Source organism: Macaca thibetana, chromosome 2 (genome assembly GCF_024542745.1).
Source record: "Macaca thibetana thibetana isolate TM-01 chromosome 2, ASM2454274v1, whole genome shotgun sequence".
NCBI classification, from domain to species: domain Eukaryota; kingdom Metazoa; phylum Chordata; class Mammalia; order Primates; family Cercopithecidae; genus Macaca; species Macaca thibetana.
Genome location: NC_065579.1, coordinates 41,005,274 through 41,031,510, shown reverse-complemented (window position 1 = coordinate 41,031,510; position 26,237 = coordinate 41,005,274). Strand labels below are relative to the sequence as shown.

Genomic DNA, 26,237 nt, shown 5'->3' with positions numbered 1-26,237 from the left:
ACCTGTCTACAAAATGTTTTAAATATACAAATAACATTTCCTCTCTGGTGATACGAAGTAACATAAAGTCATAAATATCTATGGAAAGGAAAAGATGAAATATTACACTCATACCGAGGGTCAGATTGAGGGCTTCATTAGTAGTAGTGTCTCCTAAAAGGAAAAAAATTGCTTAGAACTCATAAGGCAAAATAGAGACCTTATCTAGTTTAAATATAATTACATATGGCTATAAAATTATCTTACTATTAAGAATAATTTTTAAAGTGATTGATGCACAAGTGAATTCTTTTTTTCTGTATAGCTCATTCGAAAGATTTTTTTTTTTTTTTTAAAAGAATGGCTCTTTGCTTTTAGAAGAGGAGATGAAGCTTGGTAATGAAGATAAGGGAATGAGTCAATGAAAACTTGATAAGAAGAATAAGTGAAAGAAGTATCTAATTAGAATATATAGCCTAGTGAACATAAAGGAAGTTTTGTGACCAGTTTTATGTGCACTGGGGAAGCAAGGGAGACAATGAGTGAGCATGCTTTAGGCTTGTCCTCATATTTAAAAAGATCATGGCAAGTGAAAATGTAATTTGAAAGTTAAACTTGAGATGAGGTATGAAATTGTGTAAGTGTGTTGTCTGATATCCTGAAGAGCCTGGTTTCATAGAATAATATGATTCTACTTGCTTTGGGATTGCTATTAACTTAAGCAGTGATGTTCTCATCATTCATAAATATTTGACACATTAATAAACATATTTTAATAGGGTGTGCTGGTAACACTTATTTCAGAATGCTTCTATAGAAACTTCCTTTCAGATATTATGACACTCAGCATGGTTCATAAAGATCATTTGCTTCAGAAAGCCAAGTTTCTCTGGAGATGAATTCTGTATTTTGGTCAAAGTTGAAATTCTGAGGTTAAACATTATATTTAACATTGGGAAAGTTAAATCTGGCAAACATGACTTTTTTTAATTAATAGGTGTCACTCAGCATGTAGGTGCAAGGTGGTAGACTGAATAACAGATATAGAGAGTACCTTTAGCGAGTAAAAAAAAAAAATCCATTCTTTTTCTCATGTAAGTGGTGTGATTGACTGAGGAAATTCCCATATCAGCCAAGATCCTTTGCTGTGAGGTTCATTTGTAAGGCAGGTTTCTCACTTAATGAGAAAACAGGTAATTTCAGAATGGGCAGAGGGCGGAGTCAAGGAATAACTTGATCTTGTACCTTACCACAATGTAAGGGACTAAACAAATTCTATGTTGTAGGTTTGCTTATATTGTTTCCATTCCCATATCTTGATGCTTGGTTAGTGGATTCAGACAGGTACTCTGACTGAAGTTGGGAGCTTAAAGAACTAAATGAATAGTAGGAGAGTATGGGCTATGTGTGTAGGCTAAATGAAGAGCGACCAATATCACCAATATCCAGCTAAACAGTGGAGAGAGTTGGAATCCAAGAAAGCATGTTTTATGTAAAGGAATGTGTTTATTAATGATGGCTTAACAGAATAAGCTAGAAAAATGTAGTGGGTATCTAGAGAACCTGCCATTGTGGCTTACCTTAAGTAGGCCTGGGATCTGGATAATGAGAAAAAGAATTTTGCTCCCTTGGTGGCCAGGAGCTTCAGAGAGTGAATTCTAACTTAGGCCGGTTGGAATAAGATCTCTTAGAAAGAAAAATCATTCAGAAAGAGCCTGTCAAAGAAGAGCCTGGATTGGTTTATCTGGTAAGCTGGACCAGGCTAAGCCCTATAATACATTGTACTTGAGGTTTGTATTCTTGATGAGGCTCTCTTTTTGATTAGGCAGATAATTGTTTTTTTGAGACATAGTCTTGCTCTCTGTCACCCAGGTCAGAGTACAGTGATGCAATCTCAGCTCACTGCAACCTCCGCCTCCCAGGTTCAAGCAATTCTCCTGCCTCAGCCTCCCAAGTAGCTGGGATTACAGGTGCCCACTACCACACCCAGATAATTTTTGTATTTTTAGTAGAGATGGGTTTTCACCGTGTTGGCCAGGCTGGTCTTGAACTCCTGACTGCAAATGATCTTCCCATCTCGGTCTCCCAAAGTGCTGGGATTACAGGCATGAGCCACTGCACCCAGCCGGCAGATACCTTTCATCTTAGAGTGATCTGCTACTAAGAAGTCTTCCCAAGAAAATTAAAGAGGACAAGACTGTTCTATGAGTAGAAATTCCTAAGTCCTCACATGGAGACCCAGGGAGGAGATGCCTCTACCTGGGATTTCATCATGTAGGTACACCCATGTAGTGATACAGATCTAATGAGACACTAACATACCACACATGGGCAGTTGGATCTGTTAATAAGGGCATGCTGCTAATGAAGTTAATACTAGAATCAGAGGGCACTTGTAGGTATGTGGTAACCTTTATAAACAGAGCCCCTGTGAAGCATCTGTATCCGAATGAGTGATAATCTGTCATCACTATTGGAGAAAAACTTCATGTGCACAAAAGCACCAGTATTGTTGTCTTTATGTTTGGGGTTTGCCTTTACATATAGGTTCTTGTTTCATGTGAGTTTACGACTAGAAAAAGTTACTCTCTTTTATTATTACTGTTTTTGTATTACAGAAATTGATGACTTGGATGCCATTGTACCTGCAGTAAAGAAATTAAAAGTACTTTCATACTGAAAACAAATCAAATCATTTTTACTGTGTAAATTGTATTCTTAACATTTTGTATTTTGTGGGATTGATCTTATTTTGAGACAAGGGTTGTAAAATGTATTTGCTCTCAGAATTCATCCCCTTCTTAGTATTAGGTCATTCTTCATCTCTATAATTTTTATTAACTTTGAGATGCTTATACAGAAAATAGTTGCAAGGGTAAAGTAGTTAATTAACTTTAGATCTCTTCATTTATTAAGCAATTATTGAGTGCTTAAAATTTAAGGTTGTTTTAGAGTGGAGTTTGTGAGTAAAAGAGGAGGCCAGGGAGACAGATTACAGGTAGTAGGTTGCAATCTTTTAGATTCAGGTTGTAGTAATCTTTGAGCCACGACAAAAGGAATGCCAAGAGCTCTCTAAATTTAGGTAGTAGGAAGCTACTGCTCTCCTGGCAAGGATTAATTGGCACATTCTGTTAAGATACCCCTCATGGGTATCTTTCAAATAGGAAGAAGCAGGAAGAAGAAAAGGAAGAAAGAAAAACTGTTTAATCATTTCTGTTAGGGTAGGAAATGAATCATAGGGTAAAATGGATGAGTAGAAAGTCTCTCATTTAAAAAGTGTCTTTTGCAATCTTGATGTAATGCACTTTTTATAAGGACTTGAGATCTCAAATAAAATTTTTGTAAAGAATTTCCAAATGTAAGTGTCCTCAGTGATGTGCTTGTATATTACTGACAAATAATGAGTCATATTCTCTTCCTAGGCTGAACCTTCCTTGGGCAACTTGTACATCCTTGCTGCATTTTATGTAAGAGTACTTTACTTGCTGCCTTCTATTTATTCAGTATTCTCAATATTCAGTCACATTTTCTTAAGGGTCATTGTTCTGCCTCATACCCATGAGAACAAACCACTTTGGACTATTCTTCCCCACTTTTATAAGTAGCAGGTCTAGGAAGATTTCTCTGTCATTCTTGTTGGTGGGCATATAGAATATTATAACACATTTCCAGGAAGCAGCATGGTGGAATGTTGAGTAAACGTCAGCAAACAAGCATCCACATCCTTGGTGTTATGACCTTAGGGATCAGACATAAGATAATAGGCTCCTTCTAGGTTTAAAATTCTTTGTCATGATAGCCTGCAGTTACATTTCTAAACACTAACTTATAATTTGTGGAAGAACTGTGTCTTGAGGGTTGGGTACAAAAAATATTTGGATACTCAATAATATAACTACTAAATATTGATTAAATTATTCCAAGAAATTGAAGGCAGGGCAAGATGGCAGAATAGAAGCCTACACTATTGATCCCCATTGCAGGAACACCAAATTTTAACAACTATTTACACACAGAAAAGCACCATCACAAGAACCAAAAATCAGGTGAGCAATCACAGTATTGGTTTTAACTTCATATTGCTGAAAGAGGCATTGAAGAGGGTTAGAGAGATAGCTTTGAATCACTGATGCCACTCCTCCCTGACCCCCTGGCAGTGGCTGCACTGAGGGGTCTGAGTCTGTGCAGTTGGGGGAGGGAGAGCACAGAAACTGGGGGACTTCACATTGAACTCAATGCTGCCTTGTCATAGTGGAGAGTAAAGCCGTGCTAGGCTAAGCGAGAGCAAATGCACGGAGGGAGCATTTGGACCAGACCTAGCCAGAGTGGAATTCTCCATTTCAGCTACCAGAACTTGAGTTTCTTGGCAAGTCTTGCCACCGTGGGCCAAAGTGCTCTGGGGTCCTAGGTAAACTTGAAAGGCAGTCTAGGACACAAAGATTGCAGTTAATTCCTAGGCAACTCCTAGTGCTGGATGGGCTCAGAGCCAGAGGACTAGGGTGACAGATGACCTAGGTAGACACCAGGCAGTGCAGCTAAGGGAGTTCTTGCACCACTCCTCCCCCAAACCCAGGCAGGCCGCAATGAAAGTGACTCCTTGCTTCTGCTTCAGGAAAGGAAAGCAAAGAGTAAAGAGGACTTTGCCTTGCATCTTGGATACCAGCTTAGCCACAGTAGGGTAGAGCACTGGGTAGAGTCGCAAGGCCCTCATTCCAGCCCCTAGCTCATGAACATTTCTAGGCACACCTTGGGTCAATAGGGAAGCCACTGTCTTGAAGGGCAGGACCTTGTTCTGGCAGGATTCATCACCTGCTGACTAAAGAGTCCTTGGGCTGTGAACTACCAGCAGCAATACCCAGATAGTATGCTGTGGGCCTTGGGCTCTGAGACATGCTGACTTCAGGTGTGACCTAGCACATTCCCAACTGTAGTGGCTATGATGAAAAACTCCTCGTTTGAGAAAAGCAGAGGGAAAAGTAAAGAGGACTTTGTCTTGTCACTTTAGGTACCAGCTCAGCCACAATAGAGCTTTTGGGGTCCCTGAGGCTTTTGGGGTCCCTGAATCCAAGCCTAGGCTCTTGGGCAGCATTTCTGGACCCTGCCCTGGGCGCCCACTGCCCTTCAGGGTGAGTCCCAGGCCTGGCAGCATTCACCACAAGCTGGCTGAGAAGCCCTTGGGCTTTAAGTGAACATTGGTGGTGGCCTAGCAGAATCCCCTGTGTGCCAGTGGTGGTGGCCACAGGGAGAAGCCCCTCTGCCAATGGAAAGGGGAAGGAAGAGCAGAAAGGACTTCATATTGTGATTTGAGTGCCAACTTGGCCACAGTACAATAGAACATCAGGCAAAATGTTATGGTTTTTGACTCTAATCCCTGGCTCCCAGACAGCATCTCTGTACCTGCCCAGGGCCTGGGGATACTTGACACCCTGAAGGGAAAGATACAAACCTAGTTGGCTTCACCACCTGCTGATTGTAGGACTCTTGGGCCTTGAGTGAATATAGGTAGTCAAGTAGTGGTTACAGCAGACCTTGGGCAAGACCCAGTGCTGTGCTGGCTTCAGGTCTGATCCAATGCAGTCCCAGTGGTGGTGGCCACAGTGGGAGAGAGAGAGAGGTAGGTGATGGTCAGGTAGTGGTTACAGCAGGTCTTTGGCAAGACCTGGTGCTGTGCTGGCTTCAGGTCTAATCCAGTACAGTGCCAGTGGTGGTGGCCACAGTGTGAGAGAGAAAGGGGTAGGTGGTGGTCAGGTAGTGGTTACAGCGGGCCTTTGGCAAGACCTGGTGCTGTGCTGGCTTCAGGTTTGATCCAATGCAGTCCCAGTGGTGGTGGCCATGGGAGAGGGAGGGCGGAGGGTGAGGGGGAAGAGAGGTTTTTTTTATTGTATTTTTGCTTGTTTATGCAATCAATGTTGTCAGTTTAAAATAATGAATTATAACTTGCAGTAAGCCTTTCAGTAACCTCAAATCTAAAAATATGCAATGGATTTAAAAAACAAGAAATTAAATCATACCACCAGAGAAAACCACCTTCACTAAAAGGAAGACAGGGAGGAAGGCAAGAAGGAAAACAACACTACAAAACAACCAGAAAACAACAAAATGGCAGGAGTAAGTCCCTACTTATCTATAATAACATTGAAGGTAAATGGACTAAACTCTACAATCAAAGCACAGTGGCTGAATGGATGAGGAAACAAGACCCAATGATCTATTGCTTGCAAGAAACACATTTAGCCTATAAAGATACACCTAGACTGAAAACAAAGGGATAGAAAAAGATATTCCATGCCATTAGAAACTAATAAAGAGCAGGAGTAGCTATAATTATATTAGACAAAATAGATTTCAAGGCAAACACTGTAAGAGACAAAAAGGTCATTATGTAATGATAAAGGGGTCAATCCAGCAACAGGATATGCTTGTAAATACATATGCTAATACTGGAGCATGCAGATATGTAAACTAAATATTATTAGAGCTAAAGAGAGAGCTCCCAATACAATAATAGCTGGCGTCTTCACCACACCACTTTCAGCATTGGACAGATCTTCCAGGCAGAAACTCAACAAAGAAACATCAGATTTAATCTGCACTGTGGGACAAATGAATCTAATAGATACTTACCAAACATTTCATCCAAAGGCTGAAGAATACTGAAAATTATTCTCCCCAGCACATGAATCATTATCAAGGATAGAGCATTTGTTATGTCACAAAACAAGTCTTAAAACATTCAAAACATTGAAATAATAAGCATCTTCTCTGACCACAATGGATTAAAAGTAGAAATCAATAGTGAGAATCTTGGAAACTATACAAACACATAGAAATTAAACAGTATGTCCCTGAATGACCAGTGGGTGAATGAAGAAACTAAGAAGGAAATTGAAAATTTTCTTGAAACACATCTCAAAACCTATGAGATACAGCAAAAATAGTAGTATGTATGACGGGAATTTATAGCTATACATACCTACATCAAAAAAGAAGAAAAACTTCAAATAACCTAATGATGCATCGTCACTCTTTTCCCATTTGCCCCAAGAATACTTGCCAGGGGTCCTTACGACTGCAGTGTTTACCTTAAGATAACTTTGCGATGAAATAGCTCATTTTTATTATTTTCACATTGCTGTAGTGTATTTACTTTGGAAACAAAACACATCCTTCTATTTGTAACATTGTTTTTAGTAGTGGTATTTCTATTTACAAAATGCAGTAATTCTCGATTGCTGAAATTGTCAAAGCCTAGAAAATGTAGCATTCCTACCGGTGATGTTTAAGATCATTCTCAAGCAGTTGTTGACTGAAGATTTGTTTGGCGGATCTGATTTTTCTGAAATAGTTGATTCTGATGATTCCAATGATTCTGATGTTAGTTTTGTTTAGAAATAACTCCAAGAACAGTTTTTATATTTTATTTTCACATTGAAAATCAGTCAGATTTGCCTCAGCCTCAGAGAACATGTTTATGTAAAATTGAGCACTGGCAGCAAGCTGCACTTTTTTTTCTAAACAGGAAAGGGTTAAAGAACTAGAAAAGCAAGAGCAAACTGAACCCCAAATTAGTAGAAAAATAATAAACAGGAATATATGAATTAGAAATGAAGAAAATAATACAAAAGATCAATGAAACAAAAGTTGGTTTTTTGAAAACATAAAATTGACAAAACCTTTAGTCAGAGTTACAAAGGAAGACTCAAATAAAATCAGAGATGGTAAAAGACATTACAACTGATATTGCAGAAATTTAAAGGATTATTAGTGGCTACTGTGAGCAACTATATGCCAATAAATTGGAAAATCTAGAGCAAATGGATAAATTCCTAGACTCATACAACCTCCCAAAATTGACCCATGAAATTGAAATCCAAAACCTGAACAAACCAGTACAAGTAATGAGATCTGAGCTGTAATAAGTTTCCCAGTAAAGCCTGAGACCCGATGGCTTCACTGCTGAACTCTACCAAACATTTAAATAACTAATACCAATTCCAAATTATTCTGAAGAATGGAGGAGGAGGGAATACTTCCAAACTCATTCTGTGAGGCCAGTATTACCCTGATAGCAAAACCAAAGACACATCAAAAGAAGACTAGCCCAGGTGTGGTGGCTTCACACCTGTAATCCCAGCACTTTAGGAGGCTGAGGCAAGTGGATCACTTGAGGTCAGGAATTTGAGACTAGCCTGGCCATAATGGGGAAACCCTGTCTCTACAAAAAATGCAAAAATTAGCCAGGCATGGTGGTGTGCACCTGCAGGCCCAGCTACTCGGGAGGCTTGTGTGGCAAAAAAACCAAAACAAACTACAGGCCAGTATCTCTGATGAATATTGATGGAAAAATCCTCAGCAAAATCTAGCAAACTAAATTTAACACATTAAAAAGATCATTCATCATGGTGAAGTAGGATTTATCCCAGGGATGCAAGGAAGATTCAACATAAGAAAATCAATCCATGTGATACATAGCAACAGAATGAAGGGCAAAAACCATATGATCATTTCAATTGATACTGAAAAAGCATTTGATAAAGTTCAAAATCCCTGCATGATTAAAAAGAAAACCCTCAAAAAATTGCATGTAGAAGGAACATACCTCAACATAATAAAAGCCATATATGACAGACTCACAGCTAGTATCATACTGAAAGGGGAAAAACTGAAAGCCATTCCTCTAAGATCTGGAACACAACAAGGATGCCTACTGTTTTTAAAAATAGTAGTAGAAGTCCCAGCTAGAGCAATTAGATGAGAAAGAAGGGGCATCCAAATTGGAAAGGAAGAAGTCAAATTATCCTTATTTGCAGATGAATATGATATTTGGAAAAACCTAAAGACTCCACCAAAAAACTAGAACCAATACATTCAGTAAAATTGCAGGATACAAAATCAGCATACAAATATAAGTAGACTCTCCCTCTCCTGCTCCCCGTCCCCCTCTTCTTGATGGAGTTTTGCTCTTGTTGCCCAGACTGGAGTGTAATGGCACAGTCTCGGCTCACTGCAACCTCTGCCTCCCAGGTTCAAGTGATTCTCCTGCCTCAGCCTCCTGAGTAGCTGGGATTACAGGTGCCTACCACCATGCCCAGCTAATTTTTGTGTTTTTTTACTAAAGACTGGGTTTCACCATGTTGGCCAGACTGGTCTTGAATGCCTGACCTCAGGTGATCCACGCACCTCGGCCTTCCAGAGTGCTGGCATTACAGGAATGAGCCACTGTGCCAGGCCAGAAAATAAGTAGACTTTCTATGTGCCAACACTGAACTATCTGAGAAAGAAATTGGAAATTTACTCTCGTAAATCCCATTTACAGGAGTCACAAATACAATTAAATAGGGATTAACTGAACCAAAGATGTGAAACATTTCTACAATGAAAACTATAAAACACCGAAAAACACTGATGACAGAAATCGAAAAGGACACCAGAAAATGGAAAGATATTCCATGTTCATGGATTGGAACAATTAATACTGTTAAAATATCCATACTACCCAAAGCAATCTACAGATTCAGTGCAATCCCTATCAAAATATCAGTGACATTCTTCACAGAAATAGAAAAAACAATGCTAAAATGTATTATGGAACCATAGAAGACCCAGAATAGCCAAAGCTATCCTGAGCAGAAAGAACAAAACTGGAGGAATCACATTTCCTGACTTCAGATTATATTACAGAGCTACAGTAACCAAAACAGCATGGTACTGGCATAAAAGCAGACACATAGACCAATGGCGCAGAATAGAAATCACAAAAACAAATCCACACACCTATAGTGAACTCATTTTTGACAAAGTTGCCAAGAAGATACACTAGGAAAAGAGTCTCTTCAATAAATTGTGCTCAGAAGACTGGATATCCATATGCAAAAGAAGGAAACTAAACCCCAAACTCTTTCTCACCTTATACAGAAATGAAATAAAAATGAATCAAAGACTTAAATCTAAGACCTCAAAACTATGAAACTACTACAAGAAAACATTGGGGAAAATCTCAAATACATTGGTCTGGGCAAAGATTTCTTGAGTAATACCCCACAAGCAGAAGCAACCAAAGCAAACGTGGACAAGTGAGGTCACATCAAGTTAAAAAGCTGCTCCACAGCAAAGGATACAATCAACAAAGTGAAAAACAACTCACAGAATGGGGGAAAATATTTGCAAACTCCCCTGTTGGGTGAAGGCAGGGACCCTGAATGGAGGGACCAGCTGGAGCCATGGCAGAGGAACATAAAATGTGAAGATTTCATGAATATTTATCAGTTCTCAAATAATACTTTCATAATTTCTTATGCCTGTCTTACTTTAATCTCTTAATCCTGTTATCTTCATAAGCTGAGGATGTATCTCACCTCAGGGCCACTATGATAATTGTGTTAACTGTACAAATTGATTGTAAAACGTGTGTTTGAACAACATGAAATCAGTGCACCTTGAAAAAGAACAGTAACAGCAATTTTCAGAGAACAAGGGAAGACCACCATAAGGTGTGACTGCCTGCAGGGTCGGGCAAAATAGACCCATATTTTTCTTCTTGCAGAGAGCCTCTAAACAGATGTGCAAGTAGGGAAGATATCGCTAAATTCTTTTCCTAGCAAGGAATATTAATAATACCCTGGGAAAGGAATGCATTCCTGGGGGGAGGTCTATAAACGGCCATTCTAGGAGTGTCTGTCTTATGTGGTTGAGATAAGGACTGAAATACGCCCTGGTCTCCTGCAGTACCCTCAGGCTTACTACCCTCAGGCTTACTAGGGTGGTGAAAAACCCTGCCCTAGTAAATATGAGGTCAGACCGGTTCTCTGCTCTCTGTTTTCTGTTGTTTAAGATGTTTATCAAGACAATATATGCACCGCTGAACACAGACCCTTATCAGTAATTCTGCTTTTGCCCTTTGCCTTGTGATCTTTGCTTTTTCCCTTTGTCTTGTGATCTTTATTGGACCCTTATCAGGAGTTTTTTATTTTGTCCTTAGAAGCATGTGATCTTTGTTTTCCTTTTTGCCCTTTGAAGCATGTGATCTTTGTGACCTACTCCCTGTTCTTGCACCCCCTCCCCTTTTGAAATCCTTAATAAAACTTTCTGGCTTTAAGGCTCAGGTGGGCATCACAGTCCTATGATATGTGATGTCACCCCCAGAGGCCCAGCTGTAAAATTCCTCTCTGTACTCTTTCTCTTTATTTCTCAGCCGGCCGACACTTACGGAAAATAGAAAGAACCTACGTTGAAATATTAGGGGTGGGTTCCCCTGATACTACCCATCTGACAAGGGATTAATAACCAGAATATATAAGCTGTATGTCCAAACACCTCTATAGGAAAAAATCTAATCCAATTAAAAATGGGCAAAAGATTTGAATAGACATTTGTCAAAAAAAAGAAGAGATAAATGGCAAACAGGCATATGAAAATGTGTTCAACATCACTGATCATCAGAGAAATGCAGATCAAAACTACAATGAGATATCATCTTACCCTAGTTAGAATGGCTTTTATCCAAAAGACAGGCAATAATAAATGCTGGTGAGGATGTGGAGAAAACAGAACCCTTGTACACTGCTGGTGGAAATTTAAATTAGTACAACCACTATGGAGAACAGTTTAGAGGTTCCTCCAGAAACTGAAAATAGAGCTGCTGTAAAATCCAGCAATCCCACTGCTACATATCTACCCAAAAGAAAGGAAATCAGTATATCAAAGAGATACCCACACTCCCATGTTTGTTCACAATATCTAAGATTTGGAAGCAACTTAAGTATCCATCAACAGATGAGTGGATAAAGAAAATGTGGTACTCATACGCAATGGAATACTATTCAGCCTTAAAGAAAATGAGATCTTGTCATTTGCAAAAACATGGATGTAACTCGAAGATCATTATGTTAATTGAAACAAGCCAGACACAGAAAGACAAACATCACATGTTCTCATTTATTTGTGGGATCCAAAATCAAAACGATTAAATTCATGGATGGTTACCAGAGGCTGGAAAGGGTAGTGAGGGCGAGGGTGGAGGGGAGGTGGGGATGGTTGATGGGTATTAAAAAAAATAGAATGAATAAGACCTACTGTTTGATAGCCCAACAGGGTGACTATAGTCAAAATAATTCAGTTGTACATTTTAATATAACAAAGTATAATTCGATTGTGTGTAAAACAAAGGATAAATGCTTGAGGAGATGGCTACCTTCATTTTCCATGATGTGATTGTTACACATTGCATGCCTGTATAAAAATATCTCATGTACTCCATAAATATATATACCTATGTACCCACAAAAATTGAAAATTAAAAACTATTGGCAGTATCAAAGTTTGCATGTATCTCCAAAAAAATCATTACAGGAAATTGCTGTGAGACAATTTGGAAAGAAATGTAATTTAAAAATTAAATTTTGTCAGCTGGCTTAAGAGCCTGTGGTTAAGACTTAGTTTAAAACAGAAGTTTTCAAACTCTTCTTCAGAGGGCTAGGGCTTTATTGAAGGCGCCCCAAGGGCCACTGAGAAGGATAGTGCCACTAATAGAAATAGCTTTAAGCTTTCCCTATCAGATCCACTTTTATCCAATTTTTATTAAAAATATAAATAAGAATAGTGCAGTTATTGTTTAACAATATTTAAAATGTAAAATGTTGATTTAAAACATTTTATTGATGTATCCTTGACATATAATAAACTATACATATTCGAAGTATACATACAATTTGGTAAGTTCTGATATATACCTGTGAAATAATCAGCACAATCTAATAGACATACCCATCATTCCAAAAGTTTTCTTTGCCCCTAGTAATCCTTTCCCACCTTTTCCCCTCCCCTCCCTCCCGTTATCCTGACTTTTATCACTTCCTTGGTTTTTTTTCCTAAATAGCTCTGCCACTTTTGTGTGTGTGTATATGCCTAAACCAATGTAGCTGCGACTGTTTTTATAAAACTGGAATCATTGTGTATATTCAGAATATTTCTTTTGTTCAGTATTGTGTTTGTACTGTACATCAATGTTGTTTTTGTTAGGTCCAGGTCATTCATTTTCATTGCTATATGGTATTCCATCTATGAGTATTCCACAATTCATTTGTTCTAGAAGTTGGCATTTGGGTCATTTTCAGTTCTTGGCTACTGTAAATAGTACTGCTATCAATGTGCATCATCATACGCTTGTATGCAAGTTTTCTAGAGTATATATCCAGAACTGAGATATACACAACTGGGTCATAGGGGAAACAAAGGGGAAATGTGTATAGCCATACAGGCCATGTACTACTGTACAAGTTGCAGCAGTAGCATTTCTATAGATAACAACGTGAATGAAGCTTCTGGAGGTGTACAGAGTGGTGACTTTGGTAGGGAATGTGTATCTTCAACTTTAGGAGAAAATGCAAAACTATTTTCCAAAGTGGTTGTACCCATTTATACTCCTCCCACAGCAATGTATGAAATCTCCCACTTTTCCACATCCTTTTGCCAATGTATAGAGCTACTATTGTAGTTTTAATATTTATTTCCCTGATCACTAATGAAGTTAAGCAACTTTTCCATTGTTTATTGGACTTTTGTATGTCATTTTTGAAGTGCTTCTGTGGCTTTTGCCCATTTTTCTATTGGATTGACTTAGTAATTTGTAAAAGTTATATATTCTGGACATGAACCCTTTGACAGTTATGTGTTACAAATGTCTTCTTCCATTCTGTGACCTATCTTTCCATTTTCCCATAGTGTTTTTGTTTTTTTGTTTTGTTTTGAGACGTGCAGTGGCGGGATCTCGGCTCACTGCAGCCTCCGCCTCCCAGGTCCAAGCAGTTCTCCTGCCTCAGCCTCCTGAGTAGCTGGGACTGCAGGCGTGTGCCACGATGCCTGGCTAATTTTTTATATTTTTGGCAGAGGCGGGGTTTCACTGTGTTAGCCAGGATGGTCTCGATCTCCTGACCTCGTGATCCACCTGCCTCGGTCTCCCAAAGTGCTGGGATTGTAGGTGTGAGCCACTGCGCCTGGCCATCCCATAGTGTTTTTTTTTTTGGTTTTTTTTTGGTTTTTTTTAAAAGATGGGATCTCGGTCGGGCATGGTGGCTCATGCCTGTAATCCCAGCACTTTGGGAGGCCGAGGCGGGCAGATCACGAGGTCAGGAGATCGAGACCATCTTGGCTAACACGGTGAAACCCCATCTCTGCTAAAAATACAAAAAATTAGACTGGCATGGTGGCACGCACCTGTAGTCCCAGCTACTCAGGAGGCTCAGACAGGAGACTCGCTTGAACCTGGGAAGCAGAGGTTGCAGTGAGCCAAGATCATGGCACTGCACTCCAGCCTCGGTGACAGAGCGAGACTCCATCTCAAAAAAAAAAAAAAGAGAGATGGGATCTCACTGTGTTAACCAGGCTGGCCTTGAACACCTGGGCTCAAGTGATCCCTCCCACCTCAGCCTTCCAAGTAGTTGGGACTACAAGTGTGTGCCACCACACCAGCCTACAGTTTATTTTTATGAACAGAAGTACCTAATTTTCATGGAGAGATGTGTGGTCTTTTAGTTGGTGCTCTTTGCATATTACGAAATCTTGCCTTGGTCACAAGTTGTAAAATTATTCTCCTATATTATCTTACAGCTGTATAGTTTTTGCTTTACACACTTAGTCTAATACACCTGGAGTTGATTGATTTTTGAATGTGATATGAGTAAAGGACCATTTATATTTTCTCACATGAATATCCAGTTGTCCCAGCACCTTTTATTGCGAAGTCTATCTTTTCCCTTTGTTCACAGTGCTTCCTCTGTCATAAATTGAGTATCTATATGTGAATGGGTTTGTTTCTGGGCTCTTTTCTGTTCTTTTGGCCCAGTTGTCTCCCTGCACTAGTAACCTTCTGTCATAGTTATTACACCTTGAAAATGAACCTTGGTGTTGAGTAGGCGGCTTTCTACCCTTTGTAGTTCCATGTACATTGAATCTGCTTATCAAGTTACACACACATACAACCTGTTGACTTATTGGGCTTTCATTAAACATATAGATTAGTTTGGAGAGAAGAGGCATTTGTTGGGTTTCCCAACATCAAACGTGGCATAGCTCTCCATTTTAGGTTTAACATTTCTTTAAAAAGTTTTAGTTTTCTTATAGGGGTTGTTGAATGTATTCATATAGTTTGATATTTTTATGCACTTATTTTATTTTCTCTTAGGGAACAGAACTACCTGAAGACTTTTTGGTTAATTGTAGCAATTTAGATTATCTTGGATTTCATGCTTATGATATCATATGCACATAGAAGTTTTGGTTAGATATACCTATTTTTGCCCTGTTACTCAGGCTGCAATACATTGTTGAATAGAAGTGGCAATAGGAAGCATCTGTTTCTTAATATGTTTGCTGCCATTAATATAAACAGAAATCTAAATGATTCTTCGATGGATCTTTTAATCTTTTTACTTTCAATATTTCTGTGTTTGATGTGAACCTCTTATAAACAGCACGTAACTGCTTTTTACTTTTATTCCATTTGACATTCTAGATTTTAATAGTGTTTATTGTAATTACAAATACATTTAGAAGTCTTTTGACCATCTTTTGTATTGTCTAATTATGTCTTTGCTTTCCCCTCCTACTTTCTGCAGGGTTGATTTTTCCTAATAACCTTTTCTCCTTCACTGCTAATTTGGAAGTTTTATATATCAACTTTATTGGCTTTCTGCTATTACTCTATTTTCATAGTCATCTTGCAATTTTGAATACATACTTAGGAGACAGAAGCCACATTTGCACAGGTAACCAAACATGAAAATCTTAACCACCTTCTACTAGTTAGCAATTCTTGTGGTGTTTACTACTAAACGGGGTAGAAGTGGGACTCTAGGGGATACAGAATATCAACTTCGGGATGCAGATCCTTCCCCCCAGGGGTAAGGGAGAGTGAACAAGAAAGGAGGTTAGAAACTAAGTGCCTCCCTACCAGGCTGAGATTTAGATTTCCTCTGGCAGCCATAGGACCATGCAACCCACTCGTGGCTAAGAAACTTGCCAAAAGGTGTTGCCTGCTGATAAAGCATGAAGGCCATGGTTCTTAGGGCATTAGCCAAGGGTTAACTGGGGGGTACGTAGGTGATTGAGAACAGCTCTCTACACCAATTAGCTAGCAGCCACGGAAAACATCAGAAGAAAAGCCCCTTCTTCCTGCTGTAGCCCTGCAGTGCCCTTCCGTCACCCCGTATTGGCAAAGCCAAATATCAAGCCCGCCGGGAAAGAGGCAAAGGAGACAGACGTCAATTTGAAGCTGAGAGGTAATGAATTCGTTACTGACTCACTCACAGTTATATTTTTAAGATAAGTATCTTTAGCTTCCTAAATAAGGTATGGTCTTGAATACTTTCTTCTGAATCAGCCTAGCTGCCCCTTCCTAGTTGTTAGTACTAGCATTTTAGTTCTACTGTGTTTCTGAACCCTTGCAAAAATCTTTGGTTATTTGTTTATATCTTGTGAACAATCAAAACTTGCTTAGGTTTGCCAACGTATTTTACAGGTTTCTTTGCTCTCCACTGCTTTTCACGTGCTATTTCTGCCTTACTGGTACATTTTCCTTCTTGCTGAAATATTATCTATGGCTATTTTTCAGTTTGATATTCCTGTGCACTTTATATTTTTTTTAAAGTCTGTTTTTGTTTTGTTTCATAAGTTTTGCCCGTGAGTTTCCCTTTAGTGACAGTTATCTGCTGCAGTTGTCACACATGTACCCTGGATATGTGTGACATATCCTGTGGGGCCAATTTTATGGTTGCCTCCATCAAGGTTTCACAGGATTCCAGTTCGAAACCAATATTCACATTCCTTCCTAGATTTGGGGGTTTTTGCACCAAGTTGATGTTAACTTCAGACCCTATGCTCCTCCATATTAGCTGACTGTTTCCACCCACTGCTGAAAACCAATTCTTGTCCTCAGGGGCAGCCAAGGTATTAACAACTTTTCAGGCTCCCTGCCCCTTACATAGTGCCTATATAATCTTGCCTTCTGTCTGGTGTGTACTAAAATTCTGGTTCCCTTCAACATTTTAATTCCTCTTCAGACCATCACCAGGAATTTACCTGTGTTGCCTGATACAGGTAAAAATTGTTCAATTGGCCGGGCACGGTGGCTCAGGCCTGTAATCTCAGCACTTTGGGAGGCTGAGGTGGGTGGATCATGAGGTCAGGAGATCAAGACCATCCTGGCTAACACAGTGAAACCCCGTCTCTACTAAAAATACAAAAAATTAGCCAGGCGTGGTGGCGGGCGCCTGCAGTCCCAGCTGCTCGGAAGGCTGAGGCAGGAGTATGGCGTGAACCCGGGAGGCCGAGCTTGCAGTGAGCCGAGATCGCGCCACTGCACTCCAGCTTGGGAGACAGAGTGAGACTCTATCTCAAATAAAAAAAAAAAAAAAAAATCAAAATGGTTCAATTGACCATGTTTAAAATAAATGTTTGTGGTTTAAGTTTGGAAGAAGAGGGGTAGGTTTTCACTTATCTGCCATTTTGATTAGCTGTTTTAGGGTGGCTAATGTTTCAGATGTACATATGATACATTCCCTTATTTCTCTGGTGCTTCTCCATTTTCAAGGCACTTGTCTATTTAGGGAGCAATTAGAATGCCATCATGAGGTAGACGGGATAGGCATCAATGCTCCATTTTATAATGAGAATTTGCCATTTAAAATAGAAACCTCAGCAGAAACAGATTTCACCATGCATCTTCTATGTACTTAACACGGTCTAGGGTGGTGAGGGTGAAAAACAATTCAGGTAGCTTGAATTTTGTTCCCTACTGTTCAGTTGGAGAGTAAACAAATATTAAATACCAAATACAATATAAGTAGCTGCTTAGCATGTAACCTTAGCAGGTGCCTAACCAACATTTCTTAAAACTTAGTGTTATAAAGGCTGGGAACTATTAAAATGGAAAATACTCAGTATCAACAGTAAATGCTACAGGCGGTGGGAAGAGGCCATTTCACTATTGATTGACTTAATAGAGGAAATAGGTTTGAGACAGGACTTGAGTTGGCAGAGCATAGTATTTGGACCATTCTGGAATAGAACATCTGCATGTGAATAAGGTGGCAGAAAATTGGAATAAGAGTAACATGACAAAAGCTTTGTTTTTGAATGTTGCCCTGCTTCAGAAAAGTGGCAGTGAAGGCAGTGGCAGAGACACAAAACTGATGGCAGGTAGTGTTGTCTGAGTTGGTAAGAGAGAAGAGGAGGTCCAGGAATGTTAGAGGGAATGAGAAGTATATTTGGTCTTGTAAAGTCTGAAATGTAAAAGAGGCACTTGTTTAAGTATATAATTTATATATTTTGCTTTTAACATGCCATTTAGGTGAACTAACCATCTCTTTAGAAAAGTTGAATAGCCTAAACTTATCTGAAAGCTTCCTTTTCTCTGATGGTGAAACTCTTCAGCAGTCTCCGGTGCTTTGCTATGAGAGTCAGACATAGACCTGGGTTTGGAAGTTGGTTTGCATTTTCCTAGGGAAATAATGCTACATGCTGGAATTTGGCCCTTAGACTACACAAGAGTATTTAACTCAAGGTATTTAAGTATATCAGTATAACATTTTTGCCAGTAGGGAAATAACATTTTTAGCTCCAGGTCAAATAAAAGAACAAATCTCCAGGCATACAAGTACCACAGGTGGCAGCCAGAAGAGCTTTGGCAGTGTTAGCTCTTGGCAGTTTTGAGTTGGGTCACTTTCTGTTTCCATAAAAAAGCAACTTCCCTTTGGCCAGTCACTGCCCAGGAATGCTGGTAGTGGCTCCAGAAACAGATCTCCCCCAGCCCCTATGCCAGGGGCAGGACACTTTCTGGTACATACATTCAGGTAAGTCCTAAATCAGATGGTATACAATTACCTACTAAAAGTGAAAAATAACCACTGAGGTTTGGATAATTTAGTAGGCACAAATGTCATTTCTTGCTGGACTTGAACAAAAAAATCCAACTAAAAAAAGTAGTTCTTGCTTTTAAATAACCTCTTCCTTATGCTATTCAGTCATGCAGTTAAATTCCACACAAGAATGTATAGTTTCAAGTGGTTCTGATTTAAATGACAAACTATACATATATTTGATGTAAGTGATCCAAAGGAAAAATATATATACATATATACACATTTTAATATAAAGGTGAGTGATAAGGATTCTCATCATCAGCTTCTGGGCTGTCCATTTGGAGTCAGCTCATACCTGTAAGACAGTTAGGTTTGGACTTAACGTTAGTAATGACAGTGTGTTGTGGTAACAGGACAAACTGCCTAGTCCTGCCTGCCTGGGCCTCTGTAAGACCAACAGAACCTGTCTCTGTAAGTTGGCCAGTCAGGGTTCAGGGTTAAGGCTAGAGTTTACAGGTGTCTTTTAGGGTATCAGTGAGATCTGCAGGCAGTAAAGCCTTAAATAAAGGTATTCATCTCTCTCCCTTCTTGATAACCAAAGTAGCTGAAATAGTACTGAAAAGGGAAAACTGTCTTGAATAGCAGGATAACAGTAATAAAATGAAAGGGCACACTTACCATTGTGAAAAGCCCTTAATCAGATCTTCTTTTGATAAGTCAATCAGTACCTAAATAATCACAAATAATTAGTTTCCCTCCAAAACACTGCATTAAGGAAAGAAATTGGGATAAAGCAAATTGATCATAACCTCCTTGGTATATCAAATCTCTCTTGTACTTACTTTTCCTAACTCCTTTCTTCTGTGTGAGCCAAGTGGCCTACTATTTTTCACTGCAACATCTAGTGACCTCTTCTTTACTTCTTCCATGGGAACAAAAAATTCAAATCTTTAGGAAGCAAAAAGTCAGGAATTGAGAATTACGCATTTCATTCAGTTTTCTTGAAAATCTAAAGTGCTTCATCTATTTCCCTACTAAAACACAAGATACAGACTATTAGGAGCACCTAGAGCAGGACTGGCTCGTAAACTACTCACAATGTTTCATTATTACAGATAATCACTGTCCAGTGTTGTTCACAAAACCCAGAAGTATTAAGAGGCTGTTTGCCTAGAAGTGCCTCAGACTGCTGTGGCTTAGTTTGCATCTGTCTGTCTCCAATTCTACCCTTGCTACCCCTCTTTTTTTTGAGATGGAGTTTCACTCTGTCGCCCAGGCTGGAGTGCAGTGGCATGATCTTGGCTCACCACAACCTCCGCCTTCTGGGTTCAATCAATTCTTCTGCCTCAGCCTCCTGAGTAGCTGGGATTACAGGCATGGGCCACCACACCTGGCTAATTTTTTGTGTTTTTAGTAGAGACAGGGTTTCACCATGTTGGTCAGGCAGGTCTCGAACTCCCAACCTCAGATAATCCACCTGCTGTGGCCTCCCAAAGTGCTGTGATTACAGACGTGAGCCACCATGCCCGGCCCTGGCTACCACTCTTTTAGCTGGCCCTCCTCACCCTGAACAGTACTTATTCATAGGACCACCTCAACCCCCTTCTCAGTTTTTTCTCACCAGCTAAGGGCTAGAACACTGAACAGTTAGGTTTGCTGCAGTTACGTGGAAAATAGTGGCCACCTCCTGTAGAGTAAGGCAGAGGAAACCTCTTACTTTTAGGTTTTAGGGTGGAGGTTGCTAGCTCTGCCTTCCGGATAGTCCAGGCTTATCTTGCTGTCATACTTTTGAGAATTATTAACAGGTTTAGGTTTGTCAGAAAAGTCAAATGTTAAACCTCTCCTATATTCCCACATAATTTTTTTTTAATCCCTTAGCCATGTAGTAGCCACCACACCACAATTTTGGCATCTTTTTATAATTATGTCAGAGCTTCCTTTGAGGGCAAAGTATCTTACTTGTGTGGCTCTAGAGTATAGGATGGTGCCTGGCATAAAGCATTCAGTAAATGTTGAATGAATAGTCTCTCTCTTCCTCATACCCTTTTCTTGATACTGATGAACTCAAAGTGTAGCTGTTAAAGGAACATAATAGTTCTTAGACATGGCCCAAAGAGGACTCAGTGTAACCCTTTTTGAAAAAGTTATTGGCCAGGAAAATTATGAGATGTAATATTTTCCTAAGCTGGCTAGAAATGTCTTTTTAGAACCTGAAGCAGAAGGTACACGCTGGTAAGATTCAGACTTCTAAGAATAAAAATATTTGGGATAAGATTTGCCACCACTGGCCCATCAAAAGCAATTAATATGATCAGAGTCACCTCTGTCCCCAAGGACACAGGTGGACGAGCCTTTGTGGAGAAGGGGAGGGTGTCTTCTCCACCTGTCACCTATGTTTTGTTGCAGGAGGGAAGACAGGCCAAAGAGCTTCAAGCTTTAAAGGAAATTTTAGGTCCTTAGGCTCAAGGAATGTTTAACTGCTGGAATTAAAACAGATCAAAAAAATATTTGAATAGATTCAAATCTTTTTACTACCAGAGAGACCTCATTTAAACAGAAAGAACAGGGAACATTCCATATTCAGGAACACTTTAGCCTCTATGAGCAGTAAATGTAGGTAGCCATTTTGATAAACTTCTCTGGCACTCCATTTTTCCCACTAAAGTACAGAAGCTTCATGAAGTCATAGACTATGTTGTCTTGTTCAGCCATAGGCTGCCAGGCAACATAACAGGTACTTGGCAAATACTTGAATGGATGAGGCACTCTAGGCAGGCTAGCACCCCACTTACGTCTCATCAAACAGAGGTTCCAAGGTCTTCCGCTTCACTGAAGTCTTCTTACGACATGCCCACTTCCTTTCTGGCAACAAGTAGACACGGACGTAGGGATCAGCTCCACTGCTGGTACATGGTGTCAGGTTTCTGATTTGGTGTCAAAGACATTAGGAAAAAAAAAGGCCCCTGGTTTTCAAACACTGAAAATACTCATTTGAGAGAAGGCTGTATTAGCCATTCAGCATTAGATACGCTTGAGGATAAAAATGCTTAGTGGTCCTGATGATCAAAAGTAATAGTCTGTAGAATTTAGAGGACAAAATATCAGACGCATGATTTTGAAAACATGCATCTTTATAAAGCTTGGAGTAGAGCAAGTACTTTCCTTCTAAGGGAAGTTGGAGAATTTCACTTGGAAAATATACTGGCTACCAGCCACTCCAGACAGTCTTGCAGTGGTTGCATCTTAGCAAAGCCCTTGGCTCTTGAGCCCATCAGCACCACTGAAGAATGATGGCCAGAGTGCCTCTTTGAGACTTGATTACAGTGTTCAGGCCTTCAAATCTCATTTTTTCCCCAAAGTGTTATCTTGGGACTATGTGCCCTGTTCATTGCTCTGAGTGTCCCTACTCTGATTTATAGTCACCTGATGCTCCCAAAGGACCTCCCTGGCCCTAGAATCCCTTTACCTGCAGCCATTGATTAGCACGCTGAGGCAGCGCCGCAGACACACATAGCGCACTGTGAGTTGAATCTCGCCCAGCTGCCGTCGCCTGAGGTCTCCGCCTCTGTAAAGAAAGAGCCCGTCACTTCTCTTGCTGTAACAGGCATTGGCCCTCTTCCCCCACCCCGAAAGACAAAGCATTCCTGCTTGAGGAGCATAGAGCCATGTGGGATAATAATTTGCAGTGAGTTTACTTTCAGTTGGAATTCAGTTCCATCCAGCATTCATGTATAATTATCCTACTTCACAGCAGGAAGAACGGGAACCCTGAAGTGGGATCTGCCTTTGTATCATGATTCCTTTTGGGGCCTTGAATGAATTTATTAAACTTTTATGATAGTTCCATCTTGTAGGGTTATTGTGAAGGTTGAATTAAATCAGATAACATGCTAAGCCCATAGTAAACCCTTCATAAATGACAGCCATTTATTATGTAATTCTACATATTAAGCTTTCCATGTCATCCCAGTATAACTCTTTAGAATTCAGGAAATGGTTCTGCTGGAAGGGACCTTACCAACCGAGTCCAGCATCTATTTTATAGTCAGTATACAGCTAGAGCCATAACCAGCCTGTTTGGCTGTCTCCCTCGTCCTGTGTTCTTTCTACCACACCATGCTGCCTCTTAGGAAGATATTTTGTGAAAAAACAACTTGCACAGAAATGTAAGTTCATATCTACTTTTCCATCCAGTGAGGTATTTTTCATACAGACCATTTTAGAAAAGATTAAGCAGAGAGGTGCATACTCAATGTTGAGGCTGCTATCTGCCAGGTCAAAGCAAGAAGAGGCCAAGGAGTTGAGCGAGGACATGCTGGGAGGCAGCCTCTTGGGTGGCCATGCGAATGGGGAGGCAGGGCATTTCATGGGTCTGGGTGACTTGATGGGCCCTGGAGAGTGGGGACCCGGGACAGTCAGGAAGATGGTGGCTGAACTCTTCTTCTCCCCCATGGGCTCACAGAACCTTTTGGCACTGTCCTTGCCTTTAGGCTCTGGGCCTGTCTCTTGGGGTGTGGGCTCAGTGGCAACGGTGGTAGCACTGGTGGTGGTTGTGGTACTCTTGGATGTGTCCTTAGTATCAGACGCAGGGTCTGGGGGACAAGGCAAATCTGTAGGGCCTTCTTCCTGAGGTGGGGCTTTGGGATCCTGGTTGGTAGCCACCTTCTTGATGAGCAGAGGGCCTTTCTTTAGGGCTTCAGGTCCTGTGTATGGGCTCCCCAGCTCTCGTTCCTCCACTCGCAGGAACTGCAAGCAGATAAGATAGATAACAGGGTGGCTTATGAGCTGGGTCACCACTTCCACAACCTCAGCCATTGTTTCTCATTCCCCCTTTCCCCTCAGTTGTGAATTATAAAGACCCTTCCTAGGGAACTTCCATTTCCAGTAACATATGGTGTTCCAAACATTCTGAAAAACTTGTTAGAAATGCCAAATAAAATGAAGCAAACATCCTTTGAAATGCATAGCCAAATTCACAAGAAAATAAGGATAATTCCGTTTAAAAAAGAAAAAAAAAATCTAAAAAATAAAAGTTAAGCTTTGCTAGGGTTGTATATCAACCTTGGAATTCAGGGAGTTAGGAGAAGAGAGGCTGTGAGGCTAGGAGCTGAAGGGAAGATCCATGAAGGTGGGATCTCTTTAGTTAAAAAAGTAGTTTAGGATAAAAATTATTCTGCCTACTGGCAAAGACTGATGACAAGAACATGTGTTTGTCACAGCCTGTACTCTGGTTGAGGGGACAAAGTCTTCCCTAATAACATGACACCTCATAGGCCTGTCCCCATATGAATTTTGAGTATAAATATGAGCTACCTATGGGATCTTGAAATCCAAAGTTAAGAAATGTACATAAAAATGGACTCAGGTTTGTAATGCACCTGAGGTACTGCGCTGCAGCAAAAGCAGAAGCTCCTTGGAAGAGAACAACCTTAATCCAGGTCATAAAGGAACACTGCACATATGTTTGCAATCCAAGTTATGAAACAGAAATGAGTCACCATCAAAAAGCATCAACAGACAAAACAAACATCAAAATTCCCAAGATCTTCAAATAATAGAACATACATATTAATACATTGTAACATATTTTCAAATGACCAAAGATGGAATATAAACATGAGAAGATAATAAAATGCTATAAGAAAATACCAAATAGATTTGGAAAAGATAAAAATAGAAATGAAAAATCACCATTGAAAAAACCATGAACAGGTTAAACAGCAAACGAGGCATAGCCAAAGAAAGAATTAGTGGCCTGGAAGATAGCTCTGAGGGAATTAGAATGTACCACCACGAATACAGAGATGGGAAATATTTAGGTGAGGTCAAGAGACATGAAGAATAGATGAGAAGGTATATTATAGAAAATTCTAGAAAGAGGAATTTGAAAAGAATGGAAGAGAGGCAATATTTGAAGAGCCACTATCTCTTCAAATACTGACTTGCTCCCATTCAGTATTTCAAAATTGATGAAAACATGAATCTGAAAACATGAATCCATCTCCTGGTTTCTTGCAGGCATAGAGCAGGTGCTTAGTGCTGGGGCAGTTCACCCTGCTCCACTGCCAGAGCTCTATTCCTTCCCTCCCCCAGGGGACAGGAGAGATTTACCCGAAGCACCAGCCTCATGGAGATGAGGCTGTCCAGGCCTGAGTGGTCCAGCTGAAAGCGCTGCTCAAGAGTGAGGTCAGCATAGGGGAGGATCTGGCACAGGGGGACGTCCAGCGTTCCCAGAGCACACTCCTGGTCATCATCAAGCACCTAGGCAGTGGGCCAGTCACAAAACAAAAGGATAACCAAGCCCCAACCACACCACTACTAGTATCTGGGCCCCAGCCAAGTTTGGGTTTACTTCAGTCTGTACTGTGCTTCTATGGGCATCTGGTCCTATTCTGAAAACTAGAATGGGATCAGGCCAGACCTGATCCTTGTCTTCTGTCAGGGAAGATACTGACTCAGAGTAAGAGGCAATTATGATCTGTATGAGCTAGTCTGTTAAATGCCCAGAGCCAGGGGGCTTTGGGGACTGATGAGCTGTGCTGCTCTCCAGGCAGGGCTCAGGACCCCAAAAGATCCCAGCTCCACCACTTGTTGGTCATGAGATCTTGGACAAGATATTGTTTTTGCCTCTCTCTGCTCGCTCTACAGATCTTTTGTGAAGATTAAGTGAAATATATGTTTTTTAAAGTGTACCATTATTAATGTCCTGTGTAGATTCCAGCACAGGCTTCTCTGGATGCTGTGTAGCAAATATAAAGACCCTTTTGCAGGGAAAGTCGAGGGACTTGAGGATTTATCCTCCCACATCCCCCTATACAATGACCTCAGGCACTAGCCTCAAGGAGATGAGGCCTTATGGGGCCTCAGTGTCCTCTCTCACATAAAAGGGCCTGAGTTTAAACAGTGCCAGGAGAACCTGCTCAAGGTACACTTCAAGCTTCCCACCCCGCCTGGCTTAGAAACCTCTTAATTCTGTTTCAAGAGCCCATCGTCCAGCAAACCTTCAGATGGAGCTGCTCAGTGGCCACACTGTGCACAAAGAAGGAGAAAACCTGGCTCCAGACAGGGTCCTTGTTGTGGGGACAAGTCTGGGAACAGAAGAGGGAGAGTTCATTGAAGGGTTAGGTTGGGCAGAGCTGGACACCGGCACCCTCTGCTACCACTCTGGCCACCATTGGGAACCTTACCTATTTGCCCTGAGATCAGACCCAAACACACTACAGCTAGTGGGAGGCACTAGGACAGGACAACCACACTCAAAGGCAGGGAGTGGTCTGCCAGGAAGTTTTACAGGGGAGCTGAAAATCATATTGGCCTTAGAGCTCACTTCAGGAGAGGAGAGGCCAACAGGATTTCGGCTGCTGGACTGGGAAAATTCATGATTGGTGGAAAGGACACAGGCTT

General features: G+C 40.6%; 3 protein-coding genes across 11 annotated transcripts in view; 1 reads left to right on the top strand and 2 right to left on the bottom strand.

Moving 5' to 3' along the window:
• CEP70 (centrosomal protein 70) overlaps positions 1-3,336 on the top strand; it is a 107,355-nt gene extending 104,019 nt beyond the window's left edge. For 7 of the 9 annotated variants that reach the window (XM_050779706.1, XM_050779707.1, XM_050779705.1 and 4 more), the window contains one exon: positions 2,598-3,336. In XM_050779706.1, the coding sequence (XP_050635663.1) occupies positions 2,598-2,659 (62 nt within the window). In that variant the 3' untranslated portion in view covers positions 2,660-3,336. The other 2 variants (XM_050779708.1, XM_050779704.1) reach the window with 2 other exon arrangements.
• FAIM (Fas apoptotic inhibitory molecule) overlaps positions 1-26,237 on the bottom strand; it is a 296,369-nt gene that overhangs the window by 143,440 nt on the left and 126,692 nt on the right. The gene's annotated exons all lie outside the window — the stretch shown is intronic.
• ESYT3 (extended synaptotagmin 3) overlaps positions 15,752-26,237 on the bottom strand; it is a 47,228-nt gene continuing 36,742 nt past the window's right edge. The window contains exons 16-23 of the mRNA XM_050779690.1: positions 25,835-25,921; positions 24,945-25,094; positions 23,083-23,579; positions 22,300-22,398; positions 21,626-21,757; positions 19,676-19,781; positions 19,512-19,561; positions 15,752-19,188 (exon numbers count right to left, since the gene is read on the bottom strand). Of these exons, the coding sequence (XP_050635647.1) occupies positions 19,152-19,188; positions 19,512-19,561; positions 19,676-19,781; positions 21,626-21,757; positions 22,300-22,398; positions 23,083-23,579; positions 24,945-25,094; positions 25,835-25,921 (1,158 nt within the window). The 3' untranslated portion in view covers positions 15,752-19,151. The remainder of the gene's footprint in view (positions 19,189-19,511; positions 19,562-19,675; positions 19,782-21,625; positions 21,758-22,299; positions 22,399-23,082; positions 23,580-24,944; positions 25,095-25,834; positions 25,922-26,237) is intronic.